This window comes from Plutella xylostella, chromosome 30, assembly GCF_932276165.1.
Source record: "Plutella xylostella chromosome 30, ilPluXylo3.1, whole genome shotgun sequence".
In the NCBI taxonomy this organism is placed as follows: Eukaryota; Metazoa; Arthropoda; class Insecta; order Lepidoptera; family Plutellidae; genus Plutella; species Plutella xylostella.
In genome coordinates, this window is record NC_064010.1 from 4,139,405 (window position 1) to 4,157,950 (window position 18,546).

The 18,546-nt window shown below is 35.8% G+C and overlaps 1 protein-coding gene across 1 annotated transcript in view; it reads left to right on the forward strand.

Annotated features, from left to right (window-relative positions):
- The window catches only part of LOC105393137 (scavenger receptor class B member 1), a 103,973-nt gene that overhangs the window by 53,444 nt on the left and 31,983 nt on the right, over positions 1–18,546 (forward strand). Inside the window, exon 3 of the mRNA XM_038121528.2 lies at positions 13,727–13,950. Coding sequence (XP_037977456.2) covers positions 13,815–13,950 — 136 coding nt within the window. The 5' untranslated portion in view covers positions 13,727–13,814. The remainder of the gene's footprint in view (positions 1–13,726; positions 13,951–18,546) is intronic.

An 18,546-nucleotide genomic window follows, 5' to 3' on the forward strand; every position in this document is an offset into this window, starting at 1 on the left:
CTCATTATTTTTCCTATTACTATTTTTATTCTTTGACCTATTGAGGTGAACAATATTATCTATTATATAAATAATTGTTAGGTACATGCATCCACGCACTGTGACATTGACCGAATAAAGCTGAACTGGTTTATGTATATAATTTACACCTGTTTATGCCTTTTATAGGAAAACATGGATGCTAAAACAAATCTTAGGATAAGCCGTTTTCGATTAATTTTGAAGGGACACGTACAAAAACGTAAATCGGATCAGCTGTTTGGGAGCTATCCCGCAGACAGTCGCGTCGGCGGTTAAAAGGCCTATTTTGAAGACAATCATTATAATTTTAGCTCTTTTAAAAATATTTTATTTATGGATTATGAAACGTGAGATTTACATACACTTTGACAGTACTAATCATTATTAAATAAAATTTTAAGTGCCAATTTCTCCATAATCAGTTAGAGCTTAACCAGGAAGTAGTGGTTGACTATTGACACATCTGTCATGAATTTTATGTGGAGATTACGTTTAATTTATAAATCAATCCCTGTTGGTTAGATAACCGACTATGGAGAAATTGGCACTAAAGCGGTGCCTTCAGAATCGCTACAATTTAAAAATGTTGATTAGAATAGAATTCAAATCTGTGATTGAACTTTGCCCTGTCACCCCTTTATGTACAAAAGACAGTCTTATCACTTAAAGCGATTTCTTCCAAACAAACTTTTAAAGGCCATAAAAATAATGTCATATGCATAAAAACTATGCCATATCTATACAAACCCGGAGACCTACATCGCAATATATCAATGAAAATCCACCTAAGCTTTTCAATGTCACTCCAATTGACACATCAACTAGTTATAGACTTGCTAATCTATAAATTGCAATCTTGTAACCGTTTGAACTAATGTAACACCTAGACCTAACCGACCTTGACCCCGACCTAGCCATTTAGGGTTTTTAACCGTTTAGAACACGTGAAGCAAACGCGCCATATAAATATGAACGGACTAAAAACTCGCACTCCTTCTCCATATAAGGCTTTACACGGGGCGCAAGAGACGTAAGTATATGTCAAGACGTGACAAAAGTTTTCCGTCGCGATCGCTTTCAAAGTCGTGTGATGTGAGTGAACGCCACGCAAAACTTTTGTCACGTCTTGACATGCGCGTCTTGAGCCCCGTGCTAACCCTTCTGATGACGATAAACTGAAGGATGTCAATATAAATGAAGAATAAAAATCCAAGGCAGATATCATTGCTAAGTCATAAATTTTATAGCCCATAATAAGTTATAAATGTTATAATAATGTGAGATTCTAAATTGTTGTTAGTGTTCCGGTATTGAAAAAAATACAATTCAATTGCAAATTGTGTGAGAAAAAAATACTAACTTTGTTTACTTATTAAGTACTTAAGTAGATATTTTATAACGAGAAATCTTCTCTTTCCTTGAAATGGTATGAAATACATACTTCTATTTAGTCATATTTAAATACACTCACGAGCAATGAAAAAGTACCATTTACAAAATGACCCCAAATGGAACCAATTTGTAAATAAGAACATTTCATTAAAAATTCAACTATTCTATTCTATTCTCTGTGGGGGTGTCAGTACCTGCACCTGGCTCTCTCGAATGGAACCTTTGTGCATATCCCCAAGGTCTAAACTGCCTTCCTAAGCTTGGACCATTGCCCACCACGCTGGTCCACTGCGGGTTGGTGGGTTCACATATCTAGATGTGCTAAATCTAGATATGCAGGTTTCCTCACGATGTTTTCCTTCACCGTAAGAGCGATGGTATACATTGTACTTAAATTCAGAAAAGAACTCATTGGTACATGTCAGCGCCGGGATTCGAACCCGCATCTCTGGCGTGAGAAGCGGGCGCTTACCCGACTGAGCTACCACCGCTCCCAAAAATTCAACTAATTTTTGCTTGATAATATTCTATGCGATTTTAAATGTACCTACCTCAATATTGCAGACGGCGGCGGCGTCATTAAAATTTTCCGTTTATGAGTAACTAGCTGTTCCCGCGAGCTTCGCTTCACCTTAAAAGGTTTTCCCGTGGGAATTCCGGGATAAAAAGTAGCCTATGTTCTTTCTCAGGGTCTAGACTATCTGTATACCAAATTTCATTTAAATCCGTCCAGTAGTTTTGGCGTGAAAGAGTAACAGACAGACACAGTTACTTTCGCATTTATAATCCTAATCCTAACTAATCCTAACTAATATTATAAATGCGAAAGTAACTGTGTCTGTCTGTCTGTCTGTTACTCTTTCACGCCAAAACTACTGAACGGATTTGAATGAAATTTGGTACACATACAGTCTAGACCCTGGGAAAGAACATAGGCTACTTTTTATCCCGGAATTCCCACGGGAAAACCTTTTAAGGTGAAGCGAAGCTCGCGGGAACAGCTAGTATTATATAAGTTAGGATATGTTCTGCAGTGGATTACTACAGGCTGTTCGTTCGCCTTTTTTCACACTAGACCTTCAGTATTCTGCATTATGATGACATGATGACATGGCCGTTCGTATAATAACGTTGCATGATACTATTTTTTTGCATTTAATATTTTTCCACTGCATTCTTAAATGTGCAGAGTAAATGATTTACATAATATAATGTCTCAGGGTCTAAGGTCGTCTGGTCGAGGGGGAAAACCGACTGTCGCAATTATTACTTCTGTGATCACGTTCAGCACCCCGATCCGGAAAAAACAGAACAAACGTATATAGAATCGAGTGCGAGTGTCAAACACTCGCATTCTATTCGAAAGTACTGTCAACTAGGGCATGCAATACCGCAATACCGGTATTCGAAATACCGGTATTAGGGACAAAGTTAACGCTTTTTTCAATACCGGTATTGAAGTAATACCGGAATCGGACTTTTTTAGGCTATAATAAAGCGATTAAGATATAGTATTCCTATGTACTGTGAAAGCGCACTTGTTTCCAACCGTTTGATGCAGTTTTCGGCCGTTTGATATCTACTGTTGTCCATGCGTAAACGGACACTGGATGTAAAAATAATAATTTATTGTAAAATTTAAACTCTAATACTCAATTCTCGTAAAATCTATTACAAAAAACTGAATTTCATTGCTTTTTCTCGTTTTATTTTGACCTATACGACCTTTAATCCCAATATATGTCATATATTACAATACTGGTATTGAAAATAGTTCCGGTATTGCATGCCCAACTGTCAACCCATTTGGTAGCACGAACACCGGCATAATTGTATGAGCGAATGAGTCACATTCGATCCTAGATTTGACAGGACACATTCTATACCATTGTCGCATGCGTTCGGGATCGCGATTTTTTAGTTCCAAACGTGAACACGGTGGCACTATTTTTTTCCATAAATTTCTATAGAATCGACTATTGAATAGAATGTGCTGCGTTTTTTCCGGATCGGGGTGCAGGTGTATACCTAATCTATGGTTCAGTCAACGTTCAGAAGGGCTAGCACGGGGCGCATTTAAGACGTGATGAAAGTTCTCCGAATCGCTCTCGAGGCTGGGCGATGTGAGTGAGCGCGGTGCAAAACTTTTGTCACGTCATTCTGAACAACTTTTGTTCTACGAGTTTTGGGAAATTCACGAAAAAAAATATTCGTTCTCTGTAGTAAAAAGTCTGTATGCATATCAAACACCTGTCTACGTAGTAGTAGGTATAGTAGGCATATACCATGAGATCACGAAATTAATTATAATTCGTAAATCGTGGATATTATTCGTATAATCGTGTACAGTCAGTTGCAGAAGTGGTTCTAGAAAAATGTAAAAAAAACATTTCGAAACATCAATGATTAGAATAGCATCATCATCTGCTGGGCCACGGGTCTCCTTCCAATGAAGGAAGGGTTTTGGCCTAGTCCACCACGCTGGCCTACTGTGTATCTATCTATGTATTTGTGTAGATAGGATATCAGCTGTCCGATACCCATACAGGCTCTGACTAGCTTGGGGTCGGATGGACGTGTGTGAGATGTACCCACATATTATTATTATATTACTGTGGGTTAGGTTATAAGTTAGGCAGTATAAGTGAAAATAAGTATTACGAAAACAACATTTATAAATAAAACTATACAGAAAGGCGGTCTTAATGCCCAAAAACCCTTAACCTTATCAAATCGTTTTTACAGTGCCTGATTTCATGATCAACAACGGAGATGAGTACAATTTACTTAAGAAATCAAATTTATTAGGAATTTAAAATTATAAATAGAACTAGACACATAGAGATTAAAAAAAAACATAACCCTCCTCCTTCGGCAGTTGGATAAAAAGCTTCTAAACTAAAAAATTACTTATAGCTAACTAATACCTATATACATTGTGTAATACCTACATGTTTATCGGTCCAATGTTAATTAGAAAATAATTTACTTAAGATACAGATCGATTCAAGTGTCAAGACAAACCGTATGTTTATTGGCATTTTTATATAGCTAATCAATAAATGTATTGTATTATAAAAAAATAAAAAAAGTTGATAAAAGCAGCATAAATATATTAATTTGTGGTTGACTGTACGAAGGGAAATACCCGTGACGTTTTTTTTTCTCATCGGATGAGTCCAAGACTATTATTAATAGCTCCCTCCACGTTAACTGGTAAAATCAATTCATATCCTGTTTAGGTAAATTTGCATAATATTTATTACAACATACCTTATACCTACCTATATTTTACATAGAAATTATGTACTACACACACACACACTCACGCCTTGTACTAACGTACTCCCTTGCGGGGTAGGCAGAGGTGCATTGTTGCACCCACTTTTCGCCAGAGTGTTATGTTAGTCCCAATGTAATAGGGGGCGGGCCTATTGCCATTTTACGGGCACATCCAAGACCCGAGAACAAATATCTGTGTTTAAACAAATATCTGCCCCAGCCGGGAATCGAACCCGGGACCTTCGGCTCAGTAGTCAGGTACTACTACTACTACTACTTATTGGGTAACTGCCAGTTTCAATAACTCTATCTTTCGATGACTACTGTACTTCTAGTACAGGTTTGATAGATTGTCGAAAACTATAAAAGTTTCCGTTTTTTCGCATACAATCTGGCGCCTCTAGCGGAATCTATCATGAAACTTTTGACAGATAATGTATGCAGGTGACAGAAGAAAACCAGAACTTTTTTCGTTTACGTAAATTGCAAAACTCGTACTAGAGGCCCAGTAAACAAAATGCGGCCAGTTTTTTTTCTTTGTTTTTGTATTTTGTATGTGAATTATGTGATACTCCATATTGTTCGTAAGTATATTGTTAATACGACTACTGAGCCGATGGTCCCGGGTTCGATTCCCGGCTGGGGCAGATATTTGTTTAAACACAGATATTTGTTCTCGGGTCTTGGATGTGCCCGTAAAATGGCAATAGGCCCGCCCCCTATTACATTGGGACTAACATACACTCTGGCGAAAAGTGGGTGCAGCAATGCACCTCTGCCTACCCCGCAAGGGAGTACATTAGTACAAGGCGTGAGTGCGTGTTTTTTTTTTTTATATTGTTAATCTAAGGGAACGCTAGTACTCAATAGATACTGAATTGTCCTTCCAACAAAAACCTGTCTTAGGTTACTTGACCTGCGATTAAGTTTTTTGAATCATAAAAAAGAACGTAAGTAAGATTAACCGAAGCAAAAACATGACACTAACTTGCCAAAAAAAATCTAGATATTCAGGTTTGCGATCTAGATAACCTGAACGGATTAAAACTTCGTGAACCTGCGTTGTTCCTCATATTTTTTAATGTGGTTATACAAGGCAGTTAAGTTATGTAATTTTATAAGAGGTAATAAATTACATTGCAAAGTTTAATAACTGAAATTTCCGGTATGCAGAGGAGTGTATGTATGTTTATACCTATTATTATTTAAAACTAGCTGCCCATACGAGCTTGGCTTCGCCTTTAAATGTTTTCCTGTGATAGATCTCCCGGACCTAAAATATTTTTTTCCGTCCCTTATATGTATAGCAATAAAGTTAAAACTCTACTTTTTAGTTAAAAAAAATTTACATCGGAAAAAGCGGCTGTTGTCTCCGTAAAAACCATCCTAAGACTTTTTACCCCCATTTTACTCTTTTACATGTAAAATTTCGCAAAATATTTTCTTAGCGGGTTTCTATTATGTCATACAGGAACAATTCCTGAAAGTTTCAGTAGGATACGTTCAGTAGTATCAGCTGTGCATTGATTTTCAATCATTCAGACCTACAGTCCAACTATAAAGTCTTGAAAACGGAAGTGGATCCAAACTAACCCCCTTATTCAAAGATAAGTTACAGAACGTTTTTACTAATAAACTGTTTTGTCCCTCTCCGACTAAGTACAATTTGTTCTTTGACAGAGAGGGACAAAACAGTTTATTAGTTAAAACGTATTGTAACTTTTCTATGAATAAGGGGGTAATTGTTTAAGATCGTATTTAATCGATCTGCTATAAGTATTTATTAAAGGACAAATCCGTTAAAATCTATAATAAATCGGTATTTTATTTTTAAAATGTACCTATGTAAAAGTATGTCAATAACTGATGATCATCAAAAGTCTTAGCAAAATCTCATCTTTGATGTCGGGACTTAAAGGTTTGACTGTAAGGAAATTTATAATTATAGATTATTGATGATATAAAATATTGTAATTATATGCTGCAGGTTAAGGAACTCATAATAATATTTATTTAAACACCTATTTTACATAGAAGATGACAGGTAAACCTAAATCAATAACTAATAAAAACTTGCAAAACTAGTGATCTTTTAAAACAAAGGATTGTTCATTTCTATTTTACACACACGCATACACACAATAAATGGAGACCCATTTAAGTATGACACACCTATTTTTCGGTGATTAAAAAAATATATTAAATATTGTAAATATTATTAAGTCTAGAAGCATGTTTTCGCAAAACTTAAATGATGGGTGTATTGATGTCATTATATTTTTTCCTCAGTTTGACGTCAAAATATGATGCGTTGTTTATGCCGTTTTTCTATGGGATTAATTATATTTAATAGGAATTTATGTAATAAAACAAATTACCTATCGTTAACACCTTGATATTTGCAACGCACTGTGAAAAACAAAGTGCGTACCTGTCAAGGTTTTTTTCAATTTAAATATCATCATTGTAGGCTTCGTAATCGTAATATGCTCACGACTGTTATCCCCAAAGTCTTACGTCGTAGCCTACGTCTAGTACAGGTTTCATAGTTTGTCGAAAACTATAAAAGTTTACGTTTTCTCGCACACTAAGTGGCGCCCCTAATGGGAACTATCATGAAACTTTTGCATCAGATAATGCATGCAGATGACAGGAGAAAACGTAAACTTTTTCGTTTTCATAAATAGCAAAACCCGTACTAGAGGGTCTGGTTTGATGGTTTATCGAAAACTATAGAAATTTACGTCTCGCATACAAAGTGGGGAAAAAACATGAAAATTTTTGACTGGTAATGTATGCAGATGATAGAAGAAAACCTAATCTTTTTCATTTTCGTAAATTTCTAAACGCGTACCTACTACATAGTAGGTACCTGAGATGAATGAAAAGCATTGGGTGATAGTTAGACGGTCGAATGGCGTAGTGGTTAGTGGCCCTGACTGGTATGCCGAAGGTCCCGGGTTCAATTCCCGGCTGGGGCAGATATTTGTTTAAAGACAGATATTTGTACTCGGGTCTTGGATGTTGATATTTATATTTAATTTGTATCTATGTATTTGTGTAGATATATCAGCTAGGATGTCCGATACCCATAACACAGGCTCTGCCTAGCTTGGGGTCGGATGGCCGTGTGGAAGATGTCCCCAAATGTTTTTATTATAGCTAGCCGGACGGTCTCTGGCCATCTTAGCTGAAACGAAGTATATGTGAGAGTTATTGAGATAGGTCATGTCATCCATACTACCGCAATAAATTGTTTAGTCGTACCCTTTTCCATCCAAAGCGGTCATTTTGTACTGTTTTTTTGGTCATGGGGAAAGACGGCATATTCTAATTCATTATTATATATACCTATTGGCAGGTCCATCTAAACAGAATATATACCTGAGTAATTTTACAATTAAATATCTCAATATGCATTTTTTTATAAACAACATTACACTTTTTCGGTCGTAAAATGGGTTGAAATTGTTAAACTTTTCATTTAACGGAAAAACTAACTATGTATGTACTTAGATAGTTTTAATTCACCTATTTTTTGTAAATAAATTTTAAAAAGTCCAAGACACTCGTCTCCTTTATTCGATCAGGTAAAAACCTGACAGTAAAAAGTCTGTTACCAACTGGACCTTTGATTTATCCCAGTCATCCTTCATAGCGTGACTTCTAGCCGTATCTCAACACCTAGGTGGCTATCAAGCACTATAATACTAGATCTAGTCTACAATTCTAGGCCATTACACAACAAAGATACGTTTAAACGAATGACTCAGTTTTTACTGGAGAATATATCTATGCCTAGTTAATTATGTGTCAATTAAATTGTACACTTGAAGTACTTGAACCCGTAAGTATGTTATGCAGAATTGATTATAAAAAGCTGAATTATAAATTATGTATGGTATAGGATGTTACAAATGGTTTATCACAACTTTTAATGGTAGACTAATACTAACCTTTGCGAGCCGTATTCGCGATACCGACCGAAAAACTTATTTTTATTGTTACTACTTTTTATGGGATTCAGCCGATTAATAGGCTCATATAAAAAGTAGAGGTAGACCTAAAAACTGCTAAAAGAACATAGGGAAATTCTGATATTTATTTCAAGTTTTTGCAACAAAATTCAAAAAATAAGGATTACAAAATACAACAATATAACAATATTTTACCTAAACCACGTAACAACGCAGAAGGAAAAACAGTATATTTTTTTTCTAAACCGAATTGAAAATTAGTTTTTTTGTATAAATTGCACCAGTTAAACTAAGGGGTATTCTTATTATTTTGAAAGATGAACTTAGAGATTAGAACTTTGTCGGGTTAACCCGTTTAAGAGGAAATAAAAAAACAAAAAAAAGTTGTCCCATTTGCGTCATAGGTTAAGGGGATCCCTAAAGCTAAAATGCTAAAGTCGGCTTGATATACTTGATTAGATTGGAAAAACGGTGGCTTCTATCACATTGATAAAAATATATTTTGTAGCAGAGGGTATACTCAACATGTTAGTTGCTTATAAATTGGTGCAGGATTATAATAAGTATGTTAAAAAAAATTGCAAACACACCATGTCTTTTGCAATTTTTTGACTTATTATGAAAAAACCCTTGAAATCAGAGGGCCCATTTTCATGGAATCTTATATGTATGTGTAGGTAATTAAATTCTTAACAAAGTTACCTTAAAGAGTTGGATTTAATGGACCAGAAGTCAACTTTTTTTGCAAAAAACTAATAAATTCCGGTTTAAAAATGATGACACCGTGACAGATTTCAGATTTCTTCAGTCGTCGCCCTGGTGGCGGCCTGTTAGGAGCGATACCCACGCCATTTTATTTTTTATCAAATATTTCACAAAAACTGATTAAATCAACAAATTATGACTACAAGCATTATAATACATATGCATTTGCTATGGAAAGTTAATTTTCTAATCATTTTAGATGCAGAAAAGCCGAAAATTCTTAGAAAACATTTCGCCTTTTCGATTTGTTTACATTTTTTACTATAGAGTTACAGATGCATAGATAAAGGTAAACATTGCACATAATGACATTTATTAGATTCTCCGAATAAGAACTATACGGTCAATGCAGTATGCCAAAGCGCGAGCCTGTTTATATTCTGAGGGGTAATTTATTTTATTTTAACGGTTGTGTATGGTAGGTAAGCTACACAATATACAGGGTGTTGAAAAGTAAGTTCATAATTTGTTTTATTTGAAACCAAAAACCGTAGTTAATTAAAAATATATATATTTTAAGATGTGGTAGTCTGTACACTACAGGTTGTTAAAAATAAGTAAGTATTTTTAAAAATTGAAGATCTAAAATTTACATAATTTTTTAAATCTATTTAACAAGCTTTGCAAAAAAGCGGTTAAGTGCGACTGTATCTCGCCATGAAAAAAATGAAATGTTTACTGTAGCTATGAATTTTATGCGTTACAAGTGGAATAAAATACCGCATAATATTATGTATAACTATGTAAGAGCCTAGTTTTTAAAAAAAAACTCATAAGAAAATATTAAATACACAGGTTTTTTAACCCCTGAAGGAAATAGAGGGGTGTTATAAGTTTAAAGTAAGGGCTGAATTTTTAAATTAGGGTGATAGGTAATGTATATTTTTAATGATTTTTTCAAATAGATAAATGTTATACCATTTTTAAATTGCCATAAAATTACCTATAGTTATAGTTATAGAAAAGGGCAGGGCTACCAGTGCCCATTCGCCACTGCAACCTAAAAGATCTATAAATTATGACTCCCCATGCCGAGTCTCACTCTACAGGCCCAGGTCTTTTATAAACCTGATATTACCTATACAGGATACCTGTGCCGAAAGGGTTTGACTCAGGGGTTATTCTGAACAACTTTTGTTCTCCAAGTTTTGGAAATTCTCGAAAAATAAATTCGGTCTCTATAGTAAAAAGTCACGTGATCGAATAAGTTTCTATGTAAAAGGTTTTGTTACGTGAATTTTCAAAATTGTAGAAGAAAAGTGGATCAGAATGGCACCTAAATCCACTTTTGGCTAAGCTTTATACCCTTTTTTCAATACCTTGTATAAAATATCGTCAGCGTCACCTTAGATCGTAATCATCGTAACTCCTCGTGACCAAATTTTAGAGGAGACAAAAATACTGTTTTATTTGTCGTTCTAGTTGGCATACTACCCACCTAAAGTTTTTTTTAACTAGCCTAAAAATGATTTGTTTAGACAGTCTATCTTCCTGTTCAACCGCAGCCTGAGTGCCAGTGACTCAATGACTGAAAGGAGGCCATTAGTGCTCCTAAATAAATAAAGCAGGCCTGTAGATTATCTTTCAGTGTACCGACACATCTGATTGCTGTAAGAGCCTGATAAGCTCTTCGAACGAGTCATACCTCTGTGGTGGTACGGTTTCGACCTTTCGGACAGTCAGTTTGGCATCCGAAATGCGGATTCGAATAGTGGGTACAATACTTTGCGTTCGTTCACTGTCGGAGCAGGATAAGAACCACGGGCGAGTTGTTGCGCTGGCTGTTTGCTTAAAAATAGTAACCGCGTTCAACTCTATCCCCTAGAGGGCGAACCTTTAGGGCGGCTCTTGTATACCATCACTTGTCTTCTTATCTGCAGAAAATTGACAGAGGTCATAGGTGTCTAACAAGTACATTAAGGATGCGAAAAGAGAGGGTTTGTTTTCACTGAAGAAGTTCAGTTGCGGAGTTCCACAGCGGTAGGTCTTGGACCCCTCTGCTGTGGAACTTGGCATACAACGCGGTCCTGCAAATCAAGCTCGCAAACGGCGTTAGCACAGTGCATTTTTCTAATGTCACACAGGTCGTGAGGTAGGCTGAGAGCCTCCTTCGGGGATGACATCCCAATGATTCATTACGAAAAAATTGCTGCAGCTGTGCTCGCCATGCAGTGCATGGGCTACTTCCGAATCTGGGGGGCTGTTGCAAAGGAGTCCGTTGCCTCTATACGGTACGGGTTCCGTGCGATCTATGATCCTTCCGGGAGCACCTGTCTTGTCAAGTCGAAGAGAATGGCTCGTATTCGACGCAACCTGCAGTACTGGTGGGATTGGTTGGAGGACAGGACAGCAGGAAGCTGCAGCAGCCGTCATGCTGTGATTCGACGCATAGATGCAAAAAAAAGTTGAAAGTAACTTCATGTTAATAAAATATTAGATCTTAATTTAACAACATAACATTGAAAAAAAAATTAACATTGTTGAGTATGTTATTGTAATTTACTAAAGTAGTAATAAAAACAAAGGCTCGCACGTTGTATATGAGAATAAAGGGTATAATTACTAAGTTTTCTTGTTTAAAAATCACGGTTTGGGGTTTAGAGGAAAACAAATGGTAAAATGCGGAATACAGTTTTTTTTTCGAATAAAGAGGAAAACATGTGAATTCAAAAAACGTTTCTATTGACACCAAAGAGTACTTTTCGCCGAGAAAAGTGGAGTTACAATGTTTGCGATCTAAAGTGATGATAGAACTAGAACTTATTTTTTCAGTTCACCTGCTGTTGAGTGAAATCGTAATTAGGTAAATGACTCCTTGACATGAAAATAACTTTTTTTTTATAATCGTTATAACAAAACCGTTTTTTTTAATACAGCAATATTTGTAGGTGTACTTACAGTGAGCAAAAGAGCGCAGCAAGGTGTAAATTTTTTGGTTTTTAAGAAACAAAAATATATTTTCTATCATATCCCAAATACACATAAGTACTTAAAAAAAAATACACACTCTCGCCTTGTACTAATGTACTCCCTTGCGGGGGTACTTACATGTTATTATTTTTCTGGTGACCTCCCCATATCCCTTTGCCAGCTACGTAACCTTTTGTGACACCCTGTATATGCAGAGTTCTGCAAACTACTGTTCTGCTTTTGAAACACCAAAAAAAAAACAGGTCGTCTAACTAAAAGGTCACGTGACCAAAAAAAAATTATATGAAGAAGCGTTTTTTTCATGAATATAAAAAATTACGTAGGATAAAAGTTTTTCAGAGTGACGCCTGAGTAACGCCCTTTCGGCTAACTATACTTTTTTTATTACACGGGGGCAGAGTTTAATACAACACCCTGAACTATTAAACTCTGATAATATTTTCGCGATTTTTTTACATTCTGATTTCATTTCCTGGCTTAGAAATAACATCAATAACATGCTGCACACGTAGGTTTCGGCATAGTATTAAACCCTTTTTGCAACAACCTGTATAAATATCGGCACGGGTACGACTTTATATATAATTAATTATTAAATATTAAAAATACTTTCAAATAAAAATAAATATTTTCGTATCACAAAACAATATTACTTACTTAGTATATTTTTAACAAAGTGGCATGTCTTCACTTTTATGTTTTCGAGTACTATGTTAAAATTTCATGTCATTGTCCGTAGAACGCCCCGCATACCTCAACCCCCCCTCACTAGATTTGACAGATTCTGATTTTCTTCCAGCTTTAGTGACAGCCTTAAGTGCGACCACTCCATAATGGCATACGAAAAATTTAAGATGGCGAGCCGTGCATAATTTATTTAATACATAGTCTCTGCAAAAAAATATATTTAATTTTGCGCAGTAAATCAAAATTTAAGTTTTTTTATAGCAGACTGGACTACAACGTGTGATTAATTATTAATGTTTAATTTAGCGTAGCTTCTAAACGGATGAACCAATTTTCGATTTTCGTTTCATTTTTGTTAGTAAGTATCCTTGCTTGGCAGTGGAACACAAAATAAACCAAAGACCTTCTTATATATGAACCTGGTCATGGTCAGTTTATATATAAACTGACCAGGTCGAAACAAAACAACCAAACGAAATGCCTAGTAGAAATTGCTTTAAGCAATAAGGTCGCCTTATTGTGCTGTTTTATTTACAAATTGTTATATTATGCACTCACGACTGTAATCCCCGTAGGGGTAGTCAGAGGTGGCTCACAAGTGAGCTACCCACTTTTCGTAGCACATTGTTATATTATTGTAAAATTCTAATATCTCTTCTCCTTTGTTCCAGAACACCACAAATGCTTTCCCAACGGCTCCATCGAAATTAGCGTCAAAGGCGCATCTTCTTCGCTATCCCGGATAAAAAAGCCTCCACCATGGGGCACAAACAGTACCTGGCGGTAGGGCAGTCGGCCCGGAACCGGCTGTTCGGCCTCGCTCCACGGATCTCTGGCGATAAGCCCGCCGTCCCGCTGAATATGCTTATATCGCAGCAGGGGAAAATCAACCATGGTGAGTGTTTACTTTATTTACAGAGTGTGTTAAGTGCAGGGAAGTGAAAGAGAGTTTTTACTAATATCCGAAAGTCGTAGAAAAATAATGTACAGAATGACCCGCTGAATGAATTTTCGCTATTGCAACACCATTGTAAACACATTGTAAAGCTGTACATTGCCTAGAGTGAGTGCAAAACCAACACCGAAAGCCGCTATCTAGGGAATGCAAATCTTGCGAGATTGGGGCGCGATCTCGCAAGATCATGAATACAATACCGCTAGATCTCGTCGATTTCGAGATCTCGCGAGATTGGTAGTTTTGTGTGGTTTTTTTTCAAATCTTAGTCAAAGGCAGCAAACAGTTTGCCCACTGGGAACGCAGTGAATGTTTTGAACACAAATTGGTTGTAGAAAAAACCTCTTAAATTAGGTATCATCAAAAAGGTTGAAAAATGTTTATGATCGTATAAATTATATTTCCATAATAGATCGAAAAACTAATATTTATATAACTCAACGTAGTATGAGGAGCAAACACTCCGTGTTTTTTAATAATAACAACAAAAAGTTTATGCCTATTATAAGTTTTTTCTACACTCGTAACATTTAGTGGCATCGATCACCTTTTAATTTGTGTGCTCCTCAAATCCTAACTAATATTATAAATGCGAAAGTAACTGTGTCTGTCTGTCTGTCTGTCTGTCTGTTACTCTTTCACGCCAAAACTACTGAACGGATTTGGATGAAATTTGGTATACATATGGCCTAGACCCTGAGAAAGAACATAGGCTACTTTTTATCCCGGAATTCCCACGGGAAAACTTTTTAAGGCGAAGCGAAGCTCGCGGGAACAGCTAGTACTATTTAAATATGAATTAAACCTAGATAATACCTAACAATAAGCTAATAAGCGAATAAATAAGTAAGTAAGCACTTCACAAGTATGTGCTGTACATGTTTGCGTGTTTGGTTCATGTAATTCGACCTACTAATACATGCTAACTCAATAATTCTACTCAGGTTTGTCCCCGTTTCACCTAAGACTTAAGCCCCGACTTTTTTTTAATATTTTCATTCTTCTTCTTCTTCTTCTGGTGCCGTCTCCTATCGAAGGTTGGCAATCATCCTGCTGATTTCCGTCCTGGAGGCCGCCGCACGGAACAATTCTCCAGTGCTCAGCTGGAACCACTGGCGTAGATTTTGCATTTTAATATTTTCATACAGGGGTGGAATTATATATCAGTAATATACACTATGCAACTTTAATGCTGAGAATCATTCTGAAATCGCAATAAATGACTGTTCCATTCAATCTGTTTACTAGAATAGGTATTTAACTTTAAGTACTAACAAACAGCCGTTTTTTGTGTCTACTACATAATATCGATTAACATCAACATTAGCTTCAATAGTTAGCAGAAGATACAAATTGTTATTTTAATAGATACAGACGAGAAATTTAAAAAGTTACACCAGGCGTTCGCGAGATTGCGACAGTCAGATGGTCGGCTCTATGAAACCCGATCCGTTTACGTTTCGTTTATGTTTTCTGCGACCTTTAGCCGTTCAAAAGTTATGCGACTTTTAGTATTGAATGTCGGTGATTTTATCGTTGGTTAGGTTATATGTATTCCTAATAAGTGCTAGCAGCAGGGTCAAACGGGACCCCGCCCTACCAACTAATCCAGTTTCATCAAAATTGTAACGTGTGGTTGGTAATAGTAATTTTTGTTGCATTTCATTTCAACATATTCGGGTTTTGATTACAAAATATACCTATACGTGGAGTGGTATTTCTTAATTATTCATGCAATTTTGTCTAATGCATAATAATAATATAATACATGGGGACATCTCATACACGGTCATCCAATCCTAAGCTTGGCAGAGTCTGTAATGTGGGTATTGGACAGTTGATTTATTTACATATAATATTATATACTTACATATTGACACCCAAGACCCGAGTTCAAATTCATGTCTTTAAATTAATATCTGTTTCGGTTGGGATTCCTACCCGGGACCTTTGGCATCACTAAGCAAATAAACTATATAAAATATATATAACTACGTTTTGGCATAGCAGTCAGGGTCACTAACAACTTCACTACACTAGCATAGGGCCGTTGTGAGCATTTTATACTATGTATCATACACATGACAAAATCATAGAATAGAATACTACTTTATTGACTAAACAGGACACAAATAACAATTTATAATACAGTGGATACAACGCAATATATAGGCGGCCTTATCGCTAAAAGCGATCTTACCCAGGCAACCTTTCATATTTAGAGCTTGGCAGATAAATTAATCAAAAACTAAATAAACCAGAAACAAGCAATTCAATTTAATGTGTTAAAATGTGTTTGTATGATTTTATGGTGTTTACTGAATTTAAAATTTGCCACTAACCTTTACCGTTTTTGTATCATTTTTGTTTTCTATATTTTTCGCAAATCATAAATCTTTTATAGCACGAACCTTTTCAACTTGCAAAAATAAAAGGGCAAATATTACCATTAAATCATAAATTACAAAAATCAAATAGGAGGAAATATACAGTGCCACAAACTTATCTGTTCCGGTGACAGCTCACGTAAATGTGTAATATTTCTTCATTCTATAAGATTTTAAGTTTGCCAGTAGTGGTAATTCGCTCTTGTGGTTTCAATACACCCATCTAATCTATATCAATACATAATTCATTAGTAAATAATGAGATATGGATCAATTTAGTTCGCTCTCACAGGAACAGATAAGTTTGTCGCACTATACCTTTAGGTAACCAACCTAGCGCCGCCATCGTCAATGAAAAAATTACAAACAACAAATTGTTCTCTGTCAGAGAGTCACAGAACAGTTCAATAGCTAAAGCGTCCAGTAACTTTTTTATGAATAAGGGGATTAGTATCTTGTACATTTATAGCAGAAACATAAATTATACTACACATTTTATTAATTAAGTGTGCAAAACAACATTTTTAACACTGTTCAAAAAATATTTATGTCAGAGTACATAATTTATGTAGTCAACGTTAAAACCTATGACGACATTATTATTTATATGCATGTACCTACTTAGGTAGTATTTTTTAGATCCTAACTAAATTTAAATAATTTTTTTTGCAAACTCCGTGTTAGGTTTCGAGAATAACAGGTAAACTTAATAACCGAATATCATAAAATTATTTTGAACTAGCTGTTCCCGCCTTAAAAAGTTTTCCCGTGGCAATTCCGGGATAAAAAGTAGCCTTTGTTCTTTCCCAGGGTCTAGAGTCTAGACCGTATGTATACCAAATTTCATTCAAATCCCTTCAGTAGTTTTGGCGTGAAAGAGTAACAGACAGACAGACACAGAAGTTACTTTCGCATTTATAATATTAGTTAGGATATCAATGGTTGAATACGATGCTGCCTGACCGAATTATTATCATATTATGTTGGTATAGGAAGTAAACCAGTAGTCGGTTGCCTTGACACACATTATAAATGCTAGTATTAATAAGTAACGCGTGTTACAAAATATTGACACAGCTCCCGTACCACCACCGACACATTAGCAATCATTAAGCAGCGTCGAGTTCTCGAGTGGAGACCACGAACAGGCAAACGCAGCGTGGGACGCCCTCCTGCCCGCTGGACTGACGACCTTAGGCGGGTGGCGGGTAGTGGTTGGATGAGGAAGGCCGAGGACCGAGTGTTGTGGCGCTCCTTGGGAGAGGCCTATGTCCAGCAGTGGATGATTATTGGCTGATGATGATGATGATGAAGCAGCGTCGCTCGCTTATCAAACCTCTGTCAGATCCATACAAGTGACGTCAGATTTTCACAGCAAGCGATGGTTAACTGCTTATATGCTCGGTGGTGGTAACCCCACAGAATCACTAAGGTAGGTATACAATAACGAAACTTGCGAGCAATGAAAAAGTACCACTCACAAAATGCCGACACCAAAATGGGTCTCAATGTTTTTCAATAAAAAGAAAAAAAAATCTTTAACATTTTTTCTTAACAAACTATAAGTTGAAGCCTATGCATAACTTTTTTTTATATTAATAAAAATAATAAAAACAAATATTAATTATAAACATCTAATGCCATAAAAAATTGGGTAGTACCTAGCTAACATCTTCACAACAGTAAAAGAAGAATGGTAAAATTGGTGAACAAAAAACGAAACTTACTTAACCCAATTAGTGGCCAGCTAGACATTATTAGCAACAAGCCACCGGGCGTAAAACTGCTTATGTCATGCTGTACACACAGACTCATGATAGACTAGAATTTAAATAAATAAATAAACTCACGGGCAATGAAAAGGTTCTACTAAGAAAAATACCAATTTACTTCTAAACGAAAAAGGCTAGCTTAATGACGCCTTCTGCAACATTGAAGTACATTTCACAGAGCATCAGGATATTACCAACTGAAAACAAATATAATATATTGATCAAATTATTAATTAAATGTTTGAAAAAATAGGGGTCATTTGGCATCGGCATTTTGTGAGTGGAACTTTTTCATTGCCCGTGAGTGTAAATAAATTCTAGAATAGAATACTCTTTATTCGTACACAAAAAAGAATAATAAAATTAGCAAATGGTTA